This window comes from Sebastes fasciatus, chromosome 7 (genome assembly GCF_043250625.1).
Source record: "Sebastes fasciatus isolate fSebFas1 chromosome 7, fSebFas1.pri, whole genome shotgun sequence".
NCBI lineage: Eukaryota > Metazoa > Chordata > Actinopteri > Perciformes > Sebastidae > Sebastes > Sebastes fasciatus.
Genome location: NC_133801.1, coordinates 1,171,106 through 1,189,048, shown reverse-complemented (window position 1 = coordinate 1,189,048; position 17,943 = coordinate 1,171,106). Strand labels below are relative to the sequence as shown.

The following is a 17,943-nucleotide window of genomic DNA, read 5'->3' as shown; positions in this document are numbered from 1 at the left end:
ATTTGTACTACATGTGATTATCATAAAGTGTCTGTAAAGGGGGGACTCGTGGGTACCCATAGAACGCCAACTGTATCCTGTGGTGGTTTACTTACTTTCATGTTGGTCTCTGTGGTCACAGGGGGACAGCGGTATCGGTTTCCCAGGTCAGCAGGGTCAGTCTGGCCCCCAGGGGGAAGACGGCTCTGTGGGGCCCCAAGGTAACCCCGGATCCCAAGGACAAGATGGAGCTCCAGGACCTCCAGGACAAGACGGACCTCCTGGACCCAAAGGTACCTCATTTAAGATCTGATGGGTTTGAAAACAAAGTGAACTTTTACTGAACTGAAGTGTCTCTCAGGTCGTAGTGGCCTGGATGGTGTACCTGGTCCCTTTGGTTCTGTTGGACTGTGTTTACCTGGAGCTCCAGGACCTGAAGGAGAGCAGGGACAGATGGGGGTCATCGGATTCACAGGTAATATCTAGGGATGCACCGATACCAGTATTGGGTCCGATACTGTGTTCATGTACTTTTATTCGTACTCGCAAAACGGCTCCGATAAAACGGCACCAATACAACTTTACGGCAGCTTGACGTTAACCTCTCGTCAGCATCTTTCGGGTCACGCTCCACCTCCCCGACATTGCGGGCGAGACGGGCCGGTGGTGTGCCCAACCGATCCCACCTCAGCCGGCGCACGCCGGCCCTCACTTTCATTGCGCCACGGGGTTTTGCTTGCACCCTCTGACTCATGCATGCGTTAGACTCCTTGGTCCGTGTTTCCGTGGGTTGCCGACATCGCCACAGACCCCTGGCGCCTTTTACATGGGCCGAGCCCCGCCCTGGGGGCACAACACGGTTGGGACGCACTACGGATGGTCTGCCCCAGGGACGCTTTGGCCACGGCCCTGGGAAGCACCTTCGTCCCGAGCCTTTCCAAGCCGACCTAGAGCCGGTGGCGGCGCACTGCCTCGTATGCAGGACTCCCCAGCCTGCCGTGTGTCGCTCACACCCTCCAACTGGTTGTTAGCGAGTCTTTTGGCACAGAGAAGTACTCGTATCGGTACTCGGTATCGGCGAGTACCCAAATGTAAGTACTTGTACTCGGTCTGAAAAAAGTGGTATCGGTGCATCCCTAGTAATATCTCTACATGTTTGTGTCCCTACACAGGATCTTATATCCACCTCCTCATCTGACTCGTAAATAAAAGGAGATTACCAGAACATTTCCTGAGCTGAGAGTTTATAAAATAAACTAAAACCACGATGAGAAAACTCACCTGTCTAACAACAGGTATCTCTTCTTGCAGGGACTCGGGGCCCAAAGGGTGTGAACGGTGACCCAGGGCGGCCGGGCGTAGGAGCCATGGGGCCTCAGGGACCGCAGGGGGCGTCGGGATTTGATGGAGCTCCGGGTCCAGCAGGGGAAGTTGGACTGAAGGGCCTGAGAGGGACCAATGGGGAGACAGGGAGCACAGGTAAGGAGGCGTGGCCACTCTGTAAACCTGCTGAAACACACTTTGAGCTGCAAGTAAATCACATATATGTGTGTGTTAGGTACCAGAGGGGACTTGGGTCCTCCAGGAGCCCTCGGGACTCCAGGGGATGATGGGAAACCAGGAGAGACGGGACAGCCAGGACCGAAAGGTTTCATTAACCAACCAACCAATCAATCAATCAATCAATCAATCAATCAGTTTTGTCTGACTGTAACTGTCTACGACCTGTCTGTCTGTCTGCCTGTCTGTCTGTCTGTCTGTCTGTCAGGTCAGATGGGTGTAGACGGGGTGAGGGGTTCTCAGGGGCCTCAGGGGCTTCAGGGGGACCGAGGAGAAACCGGACCAAAAGGGTTCCAGACAGCTGTGGAGATGTACGGAGATCCTGGAGACTCTGGAGAACCTGGTACTCTGTTCTACTCAGTTCTATGTGACACTAGTAGTACTGGGAGAAACTGTGTCGAGTATCGTTTTAGTCTTCTTCTTCTGTCTGTCTGCTTCCTGTCTCACCCTCAGGGCCCACAGGTATCACTGGTAGTGAAGGAGAGAAGGGCCTCCGGGGGCCACAGGGCCCTGACGGCAGCAACGGTAGACCTGGAAACGGCGGGCCGCAAGGTGAACACAACCAATCGAAAATACTGTTTGTTTGTTTGGACCTCTATTGGCTACCTGCAACGTAGTGTCTATTGAAAAAGTATGAGTGACGAGTTCATATATGAATGTGTGTGTTTCTGTCAGGACTTCCTGGAGACACCGGCAGAGATGGAGAGAAAGGTCCTCCTGGTCCCTGTGGACTCAACGGTGACCAAGGAGAGATGGGGAAGCCAGGTAACGATCCACCAACACAAACATTTTAAAAAGGCAAATATCTGAGGATTTAAAATTAATAAAACAATAAATTTAAGTGTCTGTAAACAATACGCGGAATTTAAGAACCTCAAATTGAACTGTGCAGCAACACTAGAGCTTGAAAAAGATCAATGTTAGCGGTCTGAAACACACCATGACTAGAAATATGTTTATTCAAGTGTGCTATTAGTATACTTCTTTTAAACTGAAAATAAAAGAGTAGTTTCAGTTTACCTTTCACGTACTTATCAGAGATATGCTTAATAAAAGCATACTTAATTATTCTTTGCTTATGCTTGCTTTTTGATACAGTAGCCTATAAGCGTGCGAAAGTTTGTAATCGTATGTTTTGATATTAATTTACTTTAATCTACATTTTTGCGTTCTCCGTTCTCTGTTCTCCGCGGAGGCCTTTCATCACAAAACATCAAGTCGAATAGCAAAAGTCTCTTTATGTCATGCATAAATCATTGGCTAAGTACTGTAAGTTAAAGAAAACCTACGAGTATAATTGCAGCAAAAACTTTTAAACTACTAGTTTACTGAGAGTATACTCTGAAGTGTACTTTCATAAACTAAAAAGTGAGCTACAAGTATATAACTCGTAAACTAAAAGTATACCTATAATTTCCTTTGTAGTATAGTTCACTTCATAGTTTAGTTGCAGTACAAAATACAACTTAGAAGTAAACTAGCGGTGTACTCAAAGTCAAAGTACAATATCAAGTACTTTTATAAACTAAAACGTGGGCCAATTTAATCCCAAGACATTTTAAAGTGGCACACTTACAAGTATACTACTGTTGCATTGATTTTAGTACCTACTACATAAAGTATACTTCACTTTACTTCATAAAATAAACTTGAAGTATACTACTTTTTCGTAGTTGATGTTTTATACTTCTAAAACATCAACTCTCTGTAACAGTACTTTGACTTTAAGAAGACAAACTTTACCTCTCTGGGAGGATCGACTTCTCTAAAATCTCCCGGTGCTTTCTGTCCAGGTTTTAAAGGTGACAAAGGTTGTGCAGGGCCTTGTGGGGAACCTGGATCAGACGGAAAACCAGGACCAGAAGGACTTAACGGTGCTAAAGGAGAACCAAGTCAACCTGGACCAGGTTCTAAAGGATTTCCAGGAGAGAAGGTATCAAACACGAGCATGACTAACCCTTTTAATCATTAGACCCAGCTCAACAAATAACAGACCGTTGCTATGTATAACAGACCGTTGCTACGTGTAACAGACCGTTGCTATGTATGACAGACCGTTGCTATGTATAACAGACCGCTGCTACGTATAACCGACTGTTGCTATAGACGCAGCTCTGATATCGGACTCTGGAGGACCGTTTTTGTGTCAAAATATTGATTTTTTCAGTAAGTAGCCGTGTAATAATCAGGATAATGTCCAGCTAGCGGGTCATTGTTGTGAAATAAACGATATGAAGGGGTCTTGCATCGGGTTGAAGGGGTTTATTTCACAATAATGACCGGCTCGCTGCACATTATCCCTTACTTGTGAATTCTGTCAGAGGTATCAGGTTCATCAGTTTAAATTTATCTAGAGGTCCAGCTGTCAATATTTATGGAATGTCCTTTAATATATTATTTTAAGGTGCTTTAACCCCTAACCTGATATCCTTGTATGCAGATGACGTTCTGCTTTATGTTGCCGGTCTATGGCCCCAAGTCTTAACCAGTTTTGTCTGCTCCATCTCTGTTTTGATGGTTTCTGTTTCATGTGTTATGTTTAATTTGAACACATTTGACATATTTATGTATTTATGACCTGGATATATCTTCTGTTATAGATTTAAAAGCTCCTTAAAAAAGGCAAATTTCCGTTGTAACAACACTTATTGAAGTGTCTTCCCCTCCTTGGTCCCCCTCTCAGGGGAGTCCAGGATGTTCAGGATCACCAGGTGCGAAGGGGAAACCAGGGGACAGTGGGAACTCTGGTCCTCCAGGAGACTGTGGCCCCTGTGGCCCCGAAGGACTTTCTGGACACCCGGGATGCAGAGGTATGATTTATTACAGTTTATTACACGGCTTTGTTGAATACTCGATTCTGATTGGTCAATTACGGCGTTCTACGTTCTAGTATCTCTTTATAGCAGACCGTTGCTATGTACAGCAGACAAGAAAACTAGAAACTCAAATACTGGCAAAAAGCTCAGGGAAACACCAGGAGAAACACAACTCTTGAGGAGCGACAATGAACTGACAAAGAATCAGGGGAACCACACGGACTAAATCCACCTGGAGAACAGGATGATTGAACACAGGTGGAACAAATCAGGGCGGGGCAGATAATCACAAAAGGCGGGAAACAAACAAAGGCAGGAAGTAAAACCAGTCAAGACACAAGAGGAGGGAACTTATCACAATAAAACAGGAAACACTAGAATGAATGAATATAACAGAAAACCAAAATACTCTAGACAATACGGAACTAATAATCCACTAAAAAGATGAACACAAGATAGTCTGAAGTCTCAACAAAAAGGAAAAGTCCAACAGCATCTGTGCACAGACGGTGACAACAATGGTAACCAGTATCTAGCTTCTTTAGGCACTGGTCGGGTGTAATCATATAGAGCGGATTATTGTAATCCAGTAAAGGTCAAAAAGTTGCCGAAATCAAATGTTTCCTCGCCTGGAGGGAGAAACATGATAAGAATCAGCTAGGAAACCAGGTTTTCAATGTGTGATTTGAAAGACTAAGTACTTCTATGTTGTGACCATTTCAATATCAACCACTTGAGCAGTTGAGACCTTAGGAACATTGCGGATATATTCCTGCAGTTAACAGATTCGTGTCCCTCACTTGTTCTTTGGAGGTCGACCATTAAATTAGCAAAGTAAAATGACAAAACAATTGCCCCAAAAGAAACATCCGGCGATGTATTCAGCCAAACGCTGATAGTCAATATATTCGTCCAATTGCCCAACCCTATAAAGTTGACAGCTGTAACTCACTAGAACGCTCCGTAAAGCTGAGAGGAGCATAGATTACCACACCTTCCACAAGCTAAATGAAAGCCTCCATTAACCTGTCTGTCTGATTATCTGTCTCTCCGTCTGTCTGTCTGTCTGTCTGTCTATATCAGGTCCTCCTGGGACTCCTGGTGAAAAGGGTTGTGATGGTCCTGCGGGGAAAAATGGCCCTCCGGGACCCACCGGCCTCACAGGTACATAAACCAGTTACATCAGGTAGCAGTACTACAGTACTACTGCAGTAACACTGCTACTGATTTAAAGACTTTTAGACGTTTCAGTCAGTTAATTGTATCTTCATCTCCAGGTAACAAGGGGGCTCCTGGAGATCCTGGTCCAGCTGGTCCCAGAGGGAACCAGGGACAGGACGGCATACCTGGACCTCCTGGAGAGAAAGGAGCCATGGGAGGTAGGAGACCGGACTGGATGAAAACTGATGGGACAGTTCAGGTTTCAGATTCAGCTCATAACCCAGCCTGGTGGTGGTCTGGATCTCTGATTGGTTGCTTTCTTTTCCCCCAGCTCCTGGAATTGGACCCCGGGGCCCAGAGGGGAAGACAGGTCCTCCTGGTGAGTCCTCAGTTGTGATTGTGAGTTTAGTTCAGGCATAAGAAGAGGAAATAAAACACAATACTCTCCCACCTCCTCTGGTCTCCTCAGGGTGTGCTGGGGAGGAGGGTCCTCCTGGTGTCTGTGGTCCACCTGGTCCCCATGGTCCTGGGGGAAACCCAGGTTGCCCTGGTCCTCCTGGACCTCCTGGTCCTCTTGGTTATCCTGGCAGGGAGGGAGTCTGCACTGAAGGAGGCAAAGGAGAAAATGGACTCCCTGGAGGTCGAGGACCCAAAGGTGACGAGGCACATTGAGTTTATTAATCAAACAATGAGTGGACTGACAAAGTCATCTCACCACAAGGTCCATTTGGTAGCGGCTCTGGAGATTTTGATCTTGATGTTGAAGTTTCCATTCCTCCGAGCTCTTGAGGAGTTCTCATCCACGAAGGCAGAAACATCTCATCATTCATGTTCCCCTCAGGATGAACTCTAACCCATCATCAGGTCAACATTGTGTCCAATACTTCACAAGAGTAAGAGTCCTAAGTACCAGGAGCTGGTAGGGCACCTTCAGAGAAGGGGATGAAGAGCTCGCCGTGTACCCAAAAACATGGACCAGAAGGGGAGATCTGTGGGGTAATGCTGCTGGGACACGAGTCCGGGTCTGATCAGGCCCTGCTGGCTCTCCAGGATGACGGTATCTGATGTTGAAAGACCTGAAAAACTTGATAAGTCCATGTCAAGTCACTGATGATTAGTCCCAATGCACCTGGTTTATGACCTAATACCCGCAACCTCGGCTATCTGATGTCATCATTTGGTTTAAAGCTGTGACCCTGAGGTCTCTTTCACACCTGTAGTTTAGCTCAGTAGGTCTGGACCAAGGGAAAACCCTTCCATTGTTGCCTCTTACTTTTGTTTGTACATACAGACAATCATTAATCATCTGCATACGGAGACAACTAGACTTCCAACTAGCTTCCTTAACGTGATACGAGTCTCTAAATGAAGGTTAAGAGAAGGCAGATGCTGAGTTAACTTCAGATGGTCAGAAAGCTAAAGAAAATAATCATGTCTGTGTCTCTGTAGGTCCGCCGGGTTTTCGGGGTCCTCCTGGTCCTCCAGGTCCTGGTTTTAAAGGAGAGATGGGATTTAAAGGAGCAACAGGTGGCCCGGGACCGCCTGGTTACCCTGGTGACCCTGGCCCTCAAGGCATACCGGTCAGTACATCCATCCATCCATTTCCTTCCGCTTATCCGGATCTCGGGGGCAGTAGGCTTAGCATGGAATTCCAGGCGTCCCTCTCTCCCAGCGATGTTTTCCAGCTCTTTCTGGGTAGACCCAGCATGTTCTGGGTCTACCCCGGGGCCTCTTACCAGTTAGATGTGCCCAGAAAACCTCCACAGGGAGGCGTCCAGGAGGCATCCTGATCAGATGTTGAGCCACCTCAGCTGGTCCCTTTAGAGGTGAAGGAGCAGCGTCTCTACTCCGAGCTCCTCACCCGCTCTCTAAGGCTGAGCCCAGCCACCCTACGGAGGAAACTCATTTCGTCCGCTTGTATCCGCGATCTCATTCTTTCCGTCACTCCAAAGCACTTGACCAGAGGTGAGGGGTCGGAACGTAGATGGAGGCGGTGCGTAACGCGTGGATCAATCAGCCTCAAAACACCGCCGTTTAGGGGGAAAGGGCCCCAAAACCTTGTGAACCTGTAGACTCATCTTGCTATCTGAATAATGAACCCTTTGAATAGCAGGAAAATACTGCACCAGACTTTAGACCAGGTTTTTGTTGGTTAGTCGCTTTCTGCTGCCTCGAGATAGCAATGCGCCAACAAAGCGCCTGACCACACCTCATTTTAGAAGAAGAAACCTTTATTTGTCATAGTACATACAGGTACATACATGAAATCTGACCTCTGCATTTAACCCATCCTAAGTATTTTAGGAGCAGTGGGCTGCTGTAAGGGGTTTAGTGTCTCGCTCAAGGACATTTCAACATGAAGCCTGTAGGAGCCGGGGATTGAACCGCCAACCTTGTGGTTAAAGGACGCCCCTGCCCACCCAAAAAAATTTATTGTGCCCACAGCTACAAGAGCTGGCCACTTCGAACTTATCTTCGAGGTTGCCCGATATGGACATACCTCAGAAGTAGCCCGGTGCGGACTTTCTTTGGTTTCCGTCTGGTCTTTTTTAAGACCAACATGGGCGCAAGTACATTTGCTACTCGTGCTACTCATGCTAGGATCAGACTACAGGATATGTCTGACGGTTACGATGGTCAGAATAGACGATTGAGAGTCATACATTTTTGTCGTGATTTGGCCGCGACACATGACAGGCTGCACGTCGGTCCCCTGTTCTGACAACACACACTCTCCCGGCACCACCGTCTTAATATATACGGGCTTTACCGGGGCTCAAGCCCCCCCGGGGGCCCCACCATGTAAAGCCCACGAGGCTCCAGGGGAAAACAATAACGATATAATTCACAGCGAGAAAAGAAAGCGGGCGCGCAATGGGATGCTCCACGGCGGTGGTGTTTTTTACTCCGACACAACCTAGATGAATATCCTACCGCGAGGTCCGGCAGCAGTTGAAGGTCCGATGACATCATTCTGCATAATTAAGTAGCCTTCTGTTTACAGCTGTGTGCGTCTGTGCTCAGAAGACGTCGTGGAAAGCAAAAAAAAATTGAACATGCTAGACTTTCTGTCGGGACGTTGTGAGGCGTCCCGGACGCGGCGTTGTTGATTTCGTGTACTATGACACCCTACACCGGATAAAAACGATCGATTGTCGCACACGACACTCATTTATCATTCCCGATCCGAGTCGACACCCTACGACGGCCGTGTCGGGGTATAATCGGGCTGATATGGTGTAGTCTGAACCGGGCATTACACAACGTGGGCGTTGGGCGTGAAACTACATCGGTCTGAAACTAGCAACGGTGTCTGTGCTCCGCTTTGCTCCGGGTTTAAGATAGGGCCCCGAGGGATCTAGTCAATTCTCTTCAATTAAAAGTATTTTCTAAATAATCTTTAACATTTTTAACAGAAAACTGAATCAAATTGATTAAATCCTCACTTAAAACACGTCCGAGTGTATTTAATAGAGTTGTTGTTGACAGGGTGAAGACAGACCACCGGGCCCACATGGACCCAAAGGCCTGATGGGAGACACTGGTGTCACAGGACCTGTTGGTAAGAACTCCAGTCAGATAACCAGTACAACTACAAACAAAGAGTTCTGTCTGACAACCACATGGACATTCATCATCCCGCGATAGTAAAGAATAACTGTGGGTTCCAGGTATGAAGGGGGAGGACGGACCACCAGGTAGCGGCGGCTCACGAGGAGCTCCAGGACCACCTGGGAGGAGAGGTAACACAGTGGAGTGTAGTACTGCTGACTACTAACACTATAATGTACTGAATACTGTGCGCTGGTAGAAGTACCAACTGTAGTTCTGAATACTGCCCCCTGCAGGCCAGAGGGGGAAGGACGTATACGGGAAGGTGGTGCTGTTGCCAGGAGACGAAGGCCCAGCTGGAGCCCAGGGAGACCCAGGACCGAAAGGACCCCCAGGGGCCCAAGGGACACCTGGAGGTCCAGGTGAGTCTGGAATAATAGTTCAGTTTCAATCCTTCAGGTGTGAGCTGTGTAAATACCACCACAGTAGAGCTGCTGTTTTAGAAGACAGTGCTGTGTTTTGTGGCCGCAGGTTTGAAGGGCAGCGGAGGGAGGGCTGGTAGAAGAGGACTACTTGGTCGTCCCGGATTGAAAGGGGATCAGGGAGACCAAGGGTTCGCTGGATCAAAAGGTAAGAGATCTGTCAGCTTCAAAACAGAAACACACAACTAACATTGGAAATATTACTGAGATTATAATATTGTTCTTTTTAATAATTGATTTTAAGCTCATCCTGGTAGTCCTGAATACCTGCTGAACGCATTAGTTCTTTCAAAATATCAACATTAATACTTTTGAAACTCAACAAATCTGAGGAGCACCTGATTCAGCTTCACTCTGCCGGACCCCCTTTACCACCCCAGAACTGACTCTGTGTCGACAGGTGCCGCAGGTCCACGAGGTTCGGTCGGTGCTAAAGGTATCCAAGGACGATCGGGTCCCTTCAGGGACGCGCCAGAGAACGACGGCTTCCTGTTCACCAGACACAGCCAGCAACTCTTTATCCCAGAATGCCCTGCAGGAGCTACTCAGATGTACAGCGGATACTCCCTGCTGTTCATCAACGGAAACAACCGAGCTCACGGACAAGACCTGGGTAACTAAGTACATTCACTCAGGTACAGAACTGAAGGTGTTTAGTGGAGGCAGATGAACTCTCTGAACACGTTAGCTAACGCTGGCTAGCAAGTATTGTTGTCTTGTTTTTTTTAACGATGGCTGAATATAATCTAGTTTCTCTCAACATGTGCCGTCACTCTCTCTCCAGGATCACCAGAGGTAGTTGAAAAAGTTAACATGAACCAACGGGACCAGATTAGACCACCGGCGGGCCGGTGGCCAACGGGCCGTCTGACCAGCGGGCCGGTGGCCAACGGGCCGTCTGACCAGCGGGCTGGAGGCCAACGGCAGCGCTGTAAAGATAAATTGAGGGCGTATAAATCTGTGGATGTCTCAGTAAAGTCAGTCACAAAGAGAGTCGGACGACATCAGAGAAGCGTTTCAGAGACGGAGAGGAATGATGCTAATAGTTTAGCCTTCTGCTAACAGCAGCTAACGGCTCACGTTAGCTGCTGTTAGCATCATGCTAAACTATTAGCATCATTCCTCTCCGTCTCTGAAACGCTTCTCTGATATTGTAGCTCTAGAGCTCCAATCAGTTACTCATCTCTAATGTCTGAGATCTGGATTCAGACAACAACACAGAGGACATTTAGATGTGGAGCTTTAGCCCACTGCTAGCGTTAGCCTCCAGCTAATGTTAACCCACTGCTAGCGTTAGCCTCCAGCGAATGTTAGCCCACTGCTAGCGTTAGCCTCCAGCGAATGTTAGCCCACTGCTAGCGTTAGCCTCCAGCTAATGTTAGCCCACTGCTAGCGTTAGCCTCCAGCGAATGTTAGCCCACTGCTAGCGTTAGCCTCCAGCTAATGTTAACCCACTGCTAGCGTTAGCCTCCAGCTAATGTTAACCCACTGCTAGCGTTAGCCTCCAGCGAATGTTAGCCCACTGCTAGCGTTAGCCTCCAGCTAATGTTAGCCCACTGCTAGCGTTAGCCTCCAGCTAATGTTAGCCCACTGCTAGTGTTAGCCTCCAGCTAATGTTAACCCACTGCTAGCGTTAGCCTCCAGCTAATGTTAGCCCACTGCTAGCGTTAGCCTCCAGCGAATGTTAGCCCACTGCTAGCGTTAGCCTCCAGCTAATGTTAACCCACTGCTAGCGTTAGCCTCCAGCTAATGTTAACCCACTGCTAGCGTTAGCCTCCAGCTAATGTTAACCCACTGCTAGCGTTAGCCTCCAGCTAATGTTAGCCCACTGCTAGCGTTAGCCTCCAGCTAATGTTAGCCCACTGCTAGCGTTAGCCTCCAGCTAATGTTAACCCACTGCTAGCGTTAGCCTCCAGCTAATGTTAGCCCACTGCTAGCATTAGCCTCCAGTCTTTCCTTTGGTTAGCCTCCAGCTAATGTTAGCCCACTGCTAGCATTAGCCTCCAGTCTTTCCTTTGGTTAGCCTCCAGCGAATGTTAGCCCACTGCTAGCGTTAGCCTCCAGCGAATGTTAGCCCACTGCTAGCGTTAGCCTCCAGCTAATGTTAACCCACTGCTAGCGTTAGCCTCCAGCTAATGTTAACCCACTGCTAGCGTTAGCCTCCAGCTAATGTTAGCCCACTGCTAGCGTTAGCCTCCAGCTAATGTTAGCCCACTGCTAGCGTTAGCCTCCAGCTAATGTTAGCCCACTGCTAGTGTTAGCCTCCAGCTAATGTTAGCCCACTGCTAGCATTAGCCTCCAGTCTTTCCTTTGGTTAGCCTCCAGCTAATGTTAGCCCACTGCTAGCATTAGCCTCCAGTCTTTCCTTTGGTTAGCCTCCAGCTAACACCGGGACCTAATCACTGTGTTAAAATTCTTTACGTACTTTACTAATAAAAGAGGAACTTTACATCACAAAAACATCTGTTTGTCTCTCTCTCTCTCGCCAGGTACATTAGGTAGTTGTTTACCTCGTTTTACCACCATGCCCTTCCTGTTCTGTAACACTGACAGCACCTGCCGCTACGCCTCGCGCAACGACTACTCCTATTGGCTGTCCACCGATGAACTCCTGCCGGGCAGCATGCCGTTTATCTCGGGGGAATCACTGAAGAATTACATCAGCCGGTAACACACACACATGAACACACACACGCTGTGCTACCATAACAGAGAACAACGTGTGTTTACCATGGACACGTTTGTGTTGAAGGTGTACGGTGTGTGAGGCCAGAGCCAACGTGATCGCCATCCACAGTCAGACCAGTATAATACCAGAGTGTCCGTCAGACTGGGACCCTCTCTGGTTCGGATACTCCTTCGTGATGGTGAGCTGGTATTGTTGAGTCTAAAATACTCAGGTTTAACTTTTGTCAGTTCTATCGATCAGTTAACTAAATAGACCCTCTCAGAGATGCATGAGAATGGTTGACCGTGACCTTTGACCCCTGCTGTTGATGCTGTTGGTGTGTAGGAAACAGGAGTCGGGGCGGAGGGGTCGGGTCAGCCTCTGGCCTCTCCCGGATCCTGTCTGGAAAACTTCAGGAAGATTCCCTTCATCGAGTGTCACGGCAGAGGAACCTGCAACTACTACACCGACTCCTACAGCTACTGGCTGGCTGCGCTCAACCCCAACGACATGTTCAGGTACAGTACACCTTTAAGGACACGTTCAGGTACGCAACAGTGTCATCAACATGTTCAGGTACAACACACATGCATCAACATGTTCAGGTACGCAACAGTGTCGTCAACATGTTCAGGTACAACACACCTGCATCAACATGTTCAGGTACAACACACCTTTAAGGAAACGTTCAAGTACACAACACGTTCAGGTATGCAACAGTATCGTCAATATATTAACTAACTTCCAAGGCCTCAGCCATTTCTGACGACGTCAACAAACACTTCACAACTTGTGAACTGGCTGGCTGCGCTCAACCCCAACGACATGTTCAGGTACAGTACACCTTTAAGGGCACGTTCAGGTACGCAACAGTGTCATCAACATGTTCAGGTACAACACACCTGCATCGACACGTTCAGGTATGCAACAGTGTCGTCAACATGTTCAGGTACAACACACCTGTATCAACATGTTCAGGTACAACACACCTGCATCAACACGTTCAGGTACAACACACCTGCATCAACACGTTCAGGTACAACACACCTGCATCAACACGTTCAGGTACAACACACCTGCATCAACACGTTCAGGTACAACACACCTGCATCAACATGTTCAGGTACAACACACCTGCATCAACATGTTCAGGTACAACACACCTGTATCAATATGTTCAGGTACAACACACCTGTATCAACATGTTCAGGTACAACACACCTGCATCAACATGTTCAGGTACAACACACATGCATCAACATGTTCAGGTACGCAACAGTGTCGTCAACATGTTCAGGTACAACACACCTGCATCAACATGTTCAGGTACAACACACCTTTAAGGAAACGTTCAAGTACACAACACGTTCAGGTATGCAACAGTATCATCAATATATTAACTAACTTCCAAGGCCTCAGCCATTTCTGACGACGTCAACAAACACTTCACAACTTGTGAACTCGGAGCTTTCAGAAACTTTCCACTGACGAGGTCGTGAATACGACATGAGGGGGGCGTTAATATGGACTCTACTGGTGAACACAGTAAACACCACCACGTCTGAAGGCTTTAATAATAATAATAATAATAATACATTTTATTTAGTGGCGCCTTTCTGGACACCCAAGGACACCTTACAAAAATCAGTTAAAACATTGACAGATAAAATAATCTAAAAACAACAGGACATGACAGAAACATATTTGTACAGAAACATATTTGTACAGACACATATGTCACACATATATTATCAGTTCAGTGTCATGGTAAGGACTCAGAAAGGACTCAACAAATCATATAAATGAGTTGTAAACAAATAAATTATGTTAATATGGTGCAAAGTAATATGTATATGAAACAAGTCCATTAGAAATAATGTCATATTATAACTGAATTAGCTAATTTTACGTATCTCACAGCTGAGGGATGTGAAGAAAAATGGTGTTTGGACACAAAATGCAAAAAAATAACTCACTGGATGAACTCAATTAAATTGTGGGAAGGTTTTCCATCCAATACATATGTGTAAACCCAACTCAAACTAAGTATATTTATACAATATAAATTAATTGAGTTAGACCAACTAATTTTTATCAAATACAGCTAAAATAAAATAATTACATCAACTAAATGAAATTGATTTTCATTTGTCCAACTCAAATTATTATAATTAATCTGAAATTAAATAAGGAACAATTATTTTTCATTTGATCCCCATTAAGACATACACGAGACAAAACCTGGTAGAGGTGTTTTATTGAAAATGCTTCGAGCTAAATTCTCCCTGATCAAACTGACCATCCATAACATCATCAACTTTTACATGTTGAAATGTTAGAACCATAGTTTATTGTATTAAATCACATTATTTAGTAATTTTTTATGTCAAAATGGGTAATAACACTGCGTATATATTTATCACGCATTACACTGCAAATTTAAAAAAAAATACATTTCATTGCTGGGACTTTAAAATGTCCGTAGTTGCAGAAACACCATTAAAGTTGAGTGTTTGAGCTTTCAGGCTGATATAATCCTGCTGCAGTCCTCTCAGACAGCAGCAGGGGGCAGCGTACGTTCAACCAGCAGCTGAGGAGGTTCAGAACAACGTCGTCGTCGTGGATGATGTGATGAACTAAAGAGAAGTACATTCGTTCCCTGAACACTGATCAACCTGCCGTCTCTCCTCCTGCAGTAAACCGAAGCCTCAGACGGATACGGGAGAGTTTCCAGGCAGTCTGATCAGCCGCTGTCGAGTCTGTATGAAGCAACTGTGAACATCAACACTGCTGATACTACTACTACTGCTGTAAATACTACTGCTGCTAACAATACTCATACTACTACTACTACTACTGTACTCTCACCAGCAGCGCTGTGCTGCAGACATCAGCACGCCTCTGAGTGTTAAATAGAGCACTAATATTACTACTACTACTGTTACTGCTACTAATACTACCACATCCTTTAAACACAAGTAGCAACGACTTCATGTCAAAAATACTTTTACTGCTACGTTATAATCCCTGCACAACAGTAAAAGTAAGTACCATCAGTAATACACGAGTATCCAAAGATCAGAGGTCAGATTAAATTTCCAGTTCTCAATGTAAAACTTTATACTTCAAAAGTACATGGAAGTACAAAGTAAAGTACTTCCCTCTGAGATGTAGCGGAGGAATATTAGAAGTACTTCAGTACAACACAGGTAGTAAAATAAAATAAGAAATTGCTCAAATTAATTATGTAAGGGTACTACGACTGGTACTACTACCACTACAAGTACTAAAAGTATAATGATTAAAAGTAGTACTACAGTATGTGCATTATTGCTACTACTACTGCTAATGCAGTACAGTGGTACTTGGTGTACAATACTTAAACATACAAGTTTAGTTTTCCAGTTAAACAGTAAAAAGTAAAAAAATAAGTTAGTGTACCTGATTACTACTACTACTGTAAGCAAACGTACTGCTACCATTATTTACAACTACTACGGTAAGCACTGATACTACTGTGAGTACTGCCACTGGTACTACTTGGTGTTCCAATATTTGATACAGTTACACAAAATATGTGTACACAAATACTACTACTATTACTATTGTCATCAGTAGTACTCTTGCTACTATTACTGTATGTACAGCTACTGGTAATACAACTGCTATTGTAAGTACTACTACTGGTACTACTTGATGTTTTGATATTTGATACAATCGTGAGTATGCAGAAGTAAATCTGTGTACACAAATACTACTACTACTACTGTAATCAGTTGAACTATTGCTACTATTACTGTGCGTACAGCTACTGTTGTAAGTACTGCTATTTCTACTGTAGTACTACTGCAATCCCTACTGTCAGCGCTACTAATACGACTAATACTACTACGACTGGAGCTGCAGTACCTCTTTGAGCCACCACAGAAGAAGAAGGCGCTGCAGGTCCTCCAGCAGCCACCAGATGGATCTCCAGGAAAACTTGAAGCGAATGACAAAACAGAAAAACAACATTAAACACATTTTTTATTTTCCGCAGGGCAACAGAGTCTGGAGCTCTCTGATAGGCAGATTCTTGCAGCGATGCACTCTGGGTGTCGTAGTTCTGTTCTATCATACAGTTGTTCTGGACTCAGGAACACTTTCTTTATATTCTTCATTAAACGGAGTACATGAGATAATAAAAAGACGTGTTTACGGTCGGACCACATTATCTCCAGAAGCTTTCTTGTACATACTCTCCTCCTAATTGTTAAATATCACTGATGGAGTGTGAGAACATTTTGTTTTGTGAATATGATTCTTGTTGAGTTTTAATAAAAACATGTTTTCCCAGAACTCACTTCCTGTTGTATCCTGTTTATTTAAAAACGTTTAAATCTCATAAAAACGGTAACACGTCAATTTGAATGAAAATTAAAATATTGTTTTTGAAAGGCTAAATGCCAACAAATATGGAGGACGGGCAGGAGTCTGGTAACGTGGGCTGGACCCCTCTGGAGGACGGTTATGGAGTCTTGAGGTGAGGTAGGGCAGCCGGCGACTGACGGCCGTGTCCTACTGAAAGTAATCAACTAAAATATACGGAGCATTCTGGACGGTCGACTCCTCCACGAAAGTCATCCGTATTTAGAAATGATATAAATGCACCTGGAGGGGCGCCGCTGTAGCTCACCTGGGAGAGCGGGCCACCCATGTACCAGGGCTCATGGTGTTCCTCTCTCTCCTCTTTCAGTATCTCTGTCACTAGCAATAAAGGCATTAAACAAATACATGCACCTGGAGAGTCTTGATGTGTTTGATTGCAGGACGTTCACACTGTAGTATTATAATACGTCGTAATATTTAAAGAGTAATAAATAAATGCTTCCTGTTCACCAACTGAAACACACAATTTAAATAAAGTTTTAGGTGTTTCAGTTTAAATTAAATTAAAGTTTTTGTCCTGTGATTTACATGATGTGGTGACTTCACTCAGTGACGCAGGGTGGAAACGCATCACAGGGAGGAAGTGTGATGTCACCGCTCTCCCATCATGCCCCTCTCTGTGTGTGTGTGTGAGTGTGTGTGTGTGTGTGTGTGTTCATGCCAGCGGCTCCTCAGCAACGACTGCTTGCTGTTAATGTGTTACCACGGCAACCGGCTGCTGCTAATGTGCTGTTTATTAGCGTTCGGAGAAAGAGATGAAGATGAAGACGAGGATGAAGAAGAAGAAGAAGAAGAAGAAGAAGAAGAAGAAGGGACGTAGAGTCAGTTGTTTTCTCCTCAGAGCTTTGATTCAGAGGAAGACAAAAAAAATCTTTAGCAGGAGAAACTGGTAGAAAGCTCAGGAAGATCGTCAGAGGAGGATCAAAAGTGTGGCTAAATTTAAGCGAGGAAAAACTGTCATGTCCATTTCCAAAGGGGTCCCTTGACCTTTGACCTCCAGATATGTGAATGTAAATGGGTTCTATGGGTACCCACGAGTCTCCCCTTTACAGACATGCCCACTTTATGATAATCACATAAATTGGGTATCACAGTAAAGCTGAGACTCTTTAGGATCCAATGAGTCCAACTATGTTCATATGTGATGATGTTAGTCCCCATAGGAGACATTTCATTGACCTTACTGTATAAAATGACCTCTGGTGACCTCTAGGATAATCACAGCCTCATGAAACTTTACAGCCACAAATTAGAGACCTAGAGCATTCAGAGGATGGATGGATCAGACTAGAGACCT

At 45.6% G+C, this 17,943-nt stretch overlaps 1 protein-coding gene across 1 annotated transcript in view; it reads left to right on the top strand.

Moving 5' to 3' along the window:
- col4a3 (collagen, type IV, alpha 3) overlaps positions 1 to 16,547 on the top strand; it is a 43,862-nt gene extending 27,315 nt beyond the window's left edge. Inside the window, exons 30-52 of the mRNA XM_074640910.1 lie at positions 122 to 272; positions 341 to 454; positions 1,291 to 1,458; positions 1,538 to 1,627; positions 1,748 to 1,882; positions 1,993 to 2,091; positions 2,215 to 2,304; positions 3,333 to 3,472; positions 4,223 to 4,349; positions 5,439 to 5,519; positions 5,633 to 5,734; positions 5,848 to 5,895; positions 5,986 to 6,171; positions 6,966 to 7,096; positions 9,006 to 9,078; positions 9,188 to 9,259; positions 9,365 to 9,490; positions 9,600 to 9,698; positions 9,951 to 10,163; positions 12,040 to 12,217; positions 12,303 to 12,417; positions 12,564 to 12,736; positions 14,915 to 16,547. Of these exons, the coding sequence (XP_074497011.1) occupies positions 122 to 272; positions 341 to 454; positions 1,291 to 1,458; positions 1,538 to 1,627; positions 1,748 to 1,882; positions 1,993 to 2,091; positions 2,215 to 2,304; positions 3,333 to 3,472; positions 4,223 to 4,349; positions 5,439 to 5,519; positions 5,633 to 5,734; positions 5,848 to 5,895; positions 5,986 to 6,171; positions 6,966 to 7,096; positions 9,006 to 9,078; positions 9,188 to 9,259; positions 9,365 to 9,490; positions 9,600 to 9,698; positions 9,951 to 10,163; positions 12,040 to 12,217; positions 12,303 to 12,417; positions 12,564 to 12,736; positions 14,915 to 14,996 (2,793 nt within the window). The 3' untranslated portion in view covers positions 14,997 to 16,547. The remainder of the gene's footprint in view (positions 1 to 121; positions 273 to 340; positions 455 to 1,290; positions 1,459 to 1,537; positions 1,628 to 1,747; positions 1,883 to 1,992; positions 2,092 to 2,214; positions 2,305 to 3,332; positions 3,473 to 4,222; positions 4,350 to 5,438; positions 5,520 to 5,632; positions 5,735 to 5,847; positions 5,896 to 5,985; positions 6,172 to 6,965; positions 7,097 to 9,005; positions 9,079 to 9,187; positions 9,260 to 9,364; positions 9,491 to 9,599; positions 9,699 to 9,950; positions 10,164 to 12,039; positions 12,218 to 12,302; positions 12,418 to 12,563; positions 12,737 to 14,914) is intronic.
- Positions 16,548 to 17,943: the final 1,396 nt, after the last annotated feature.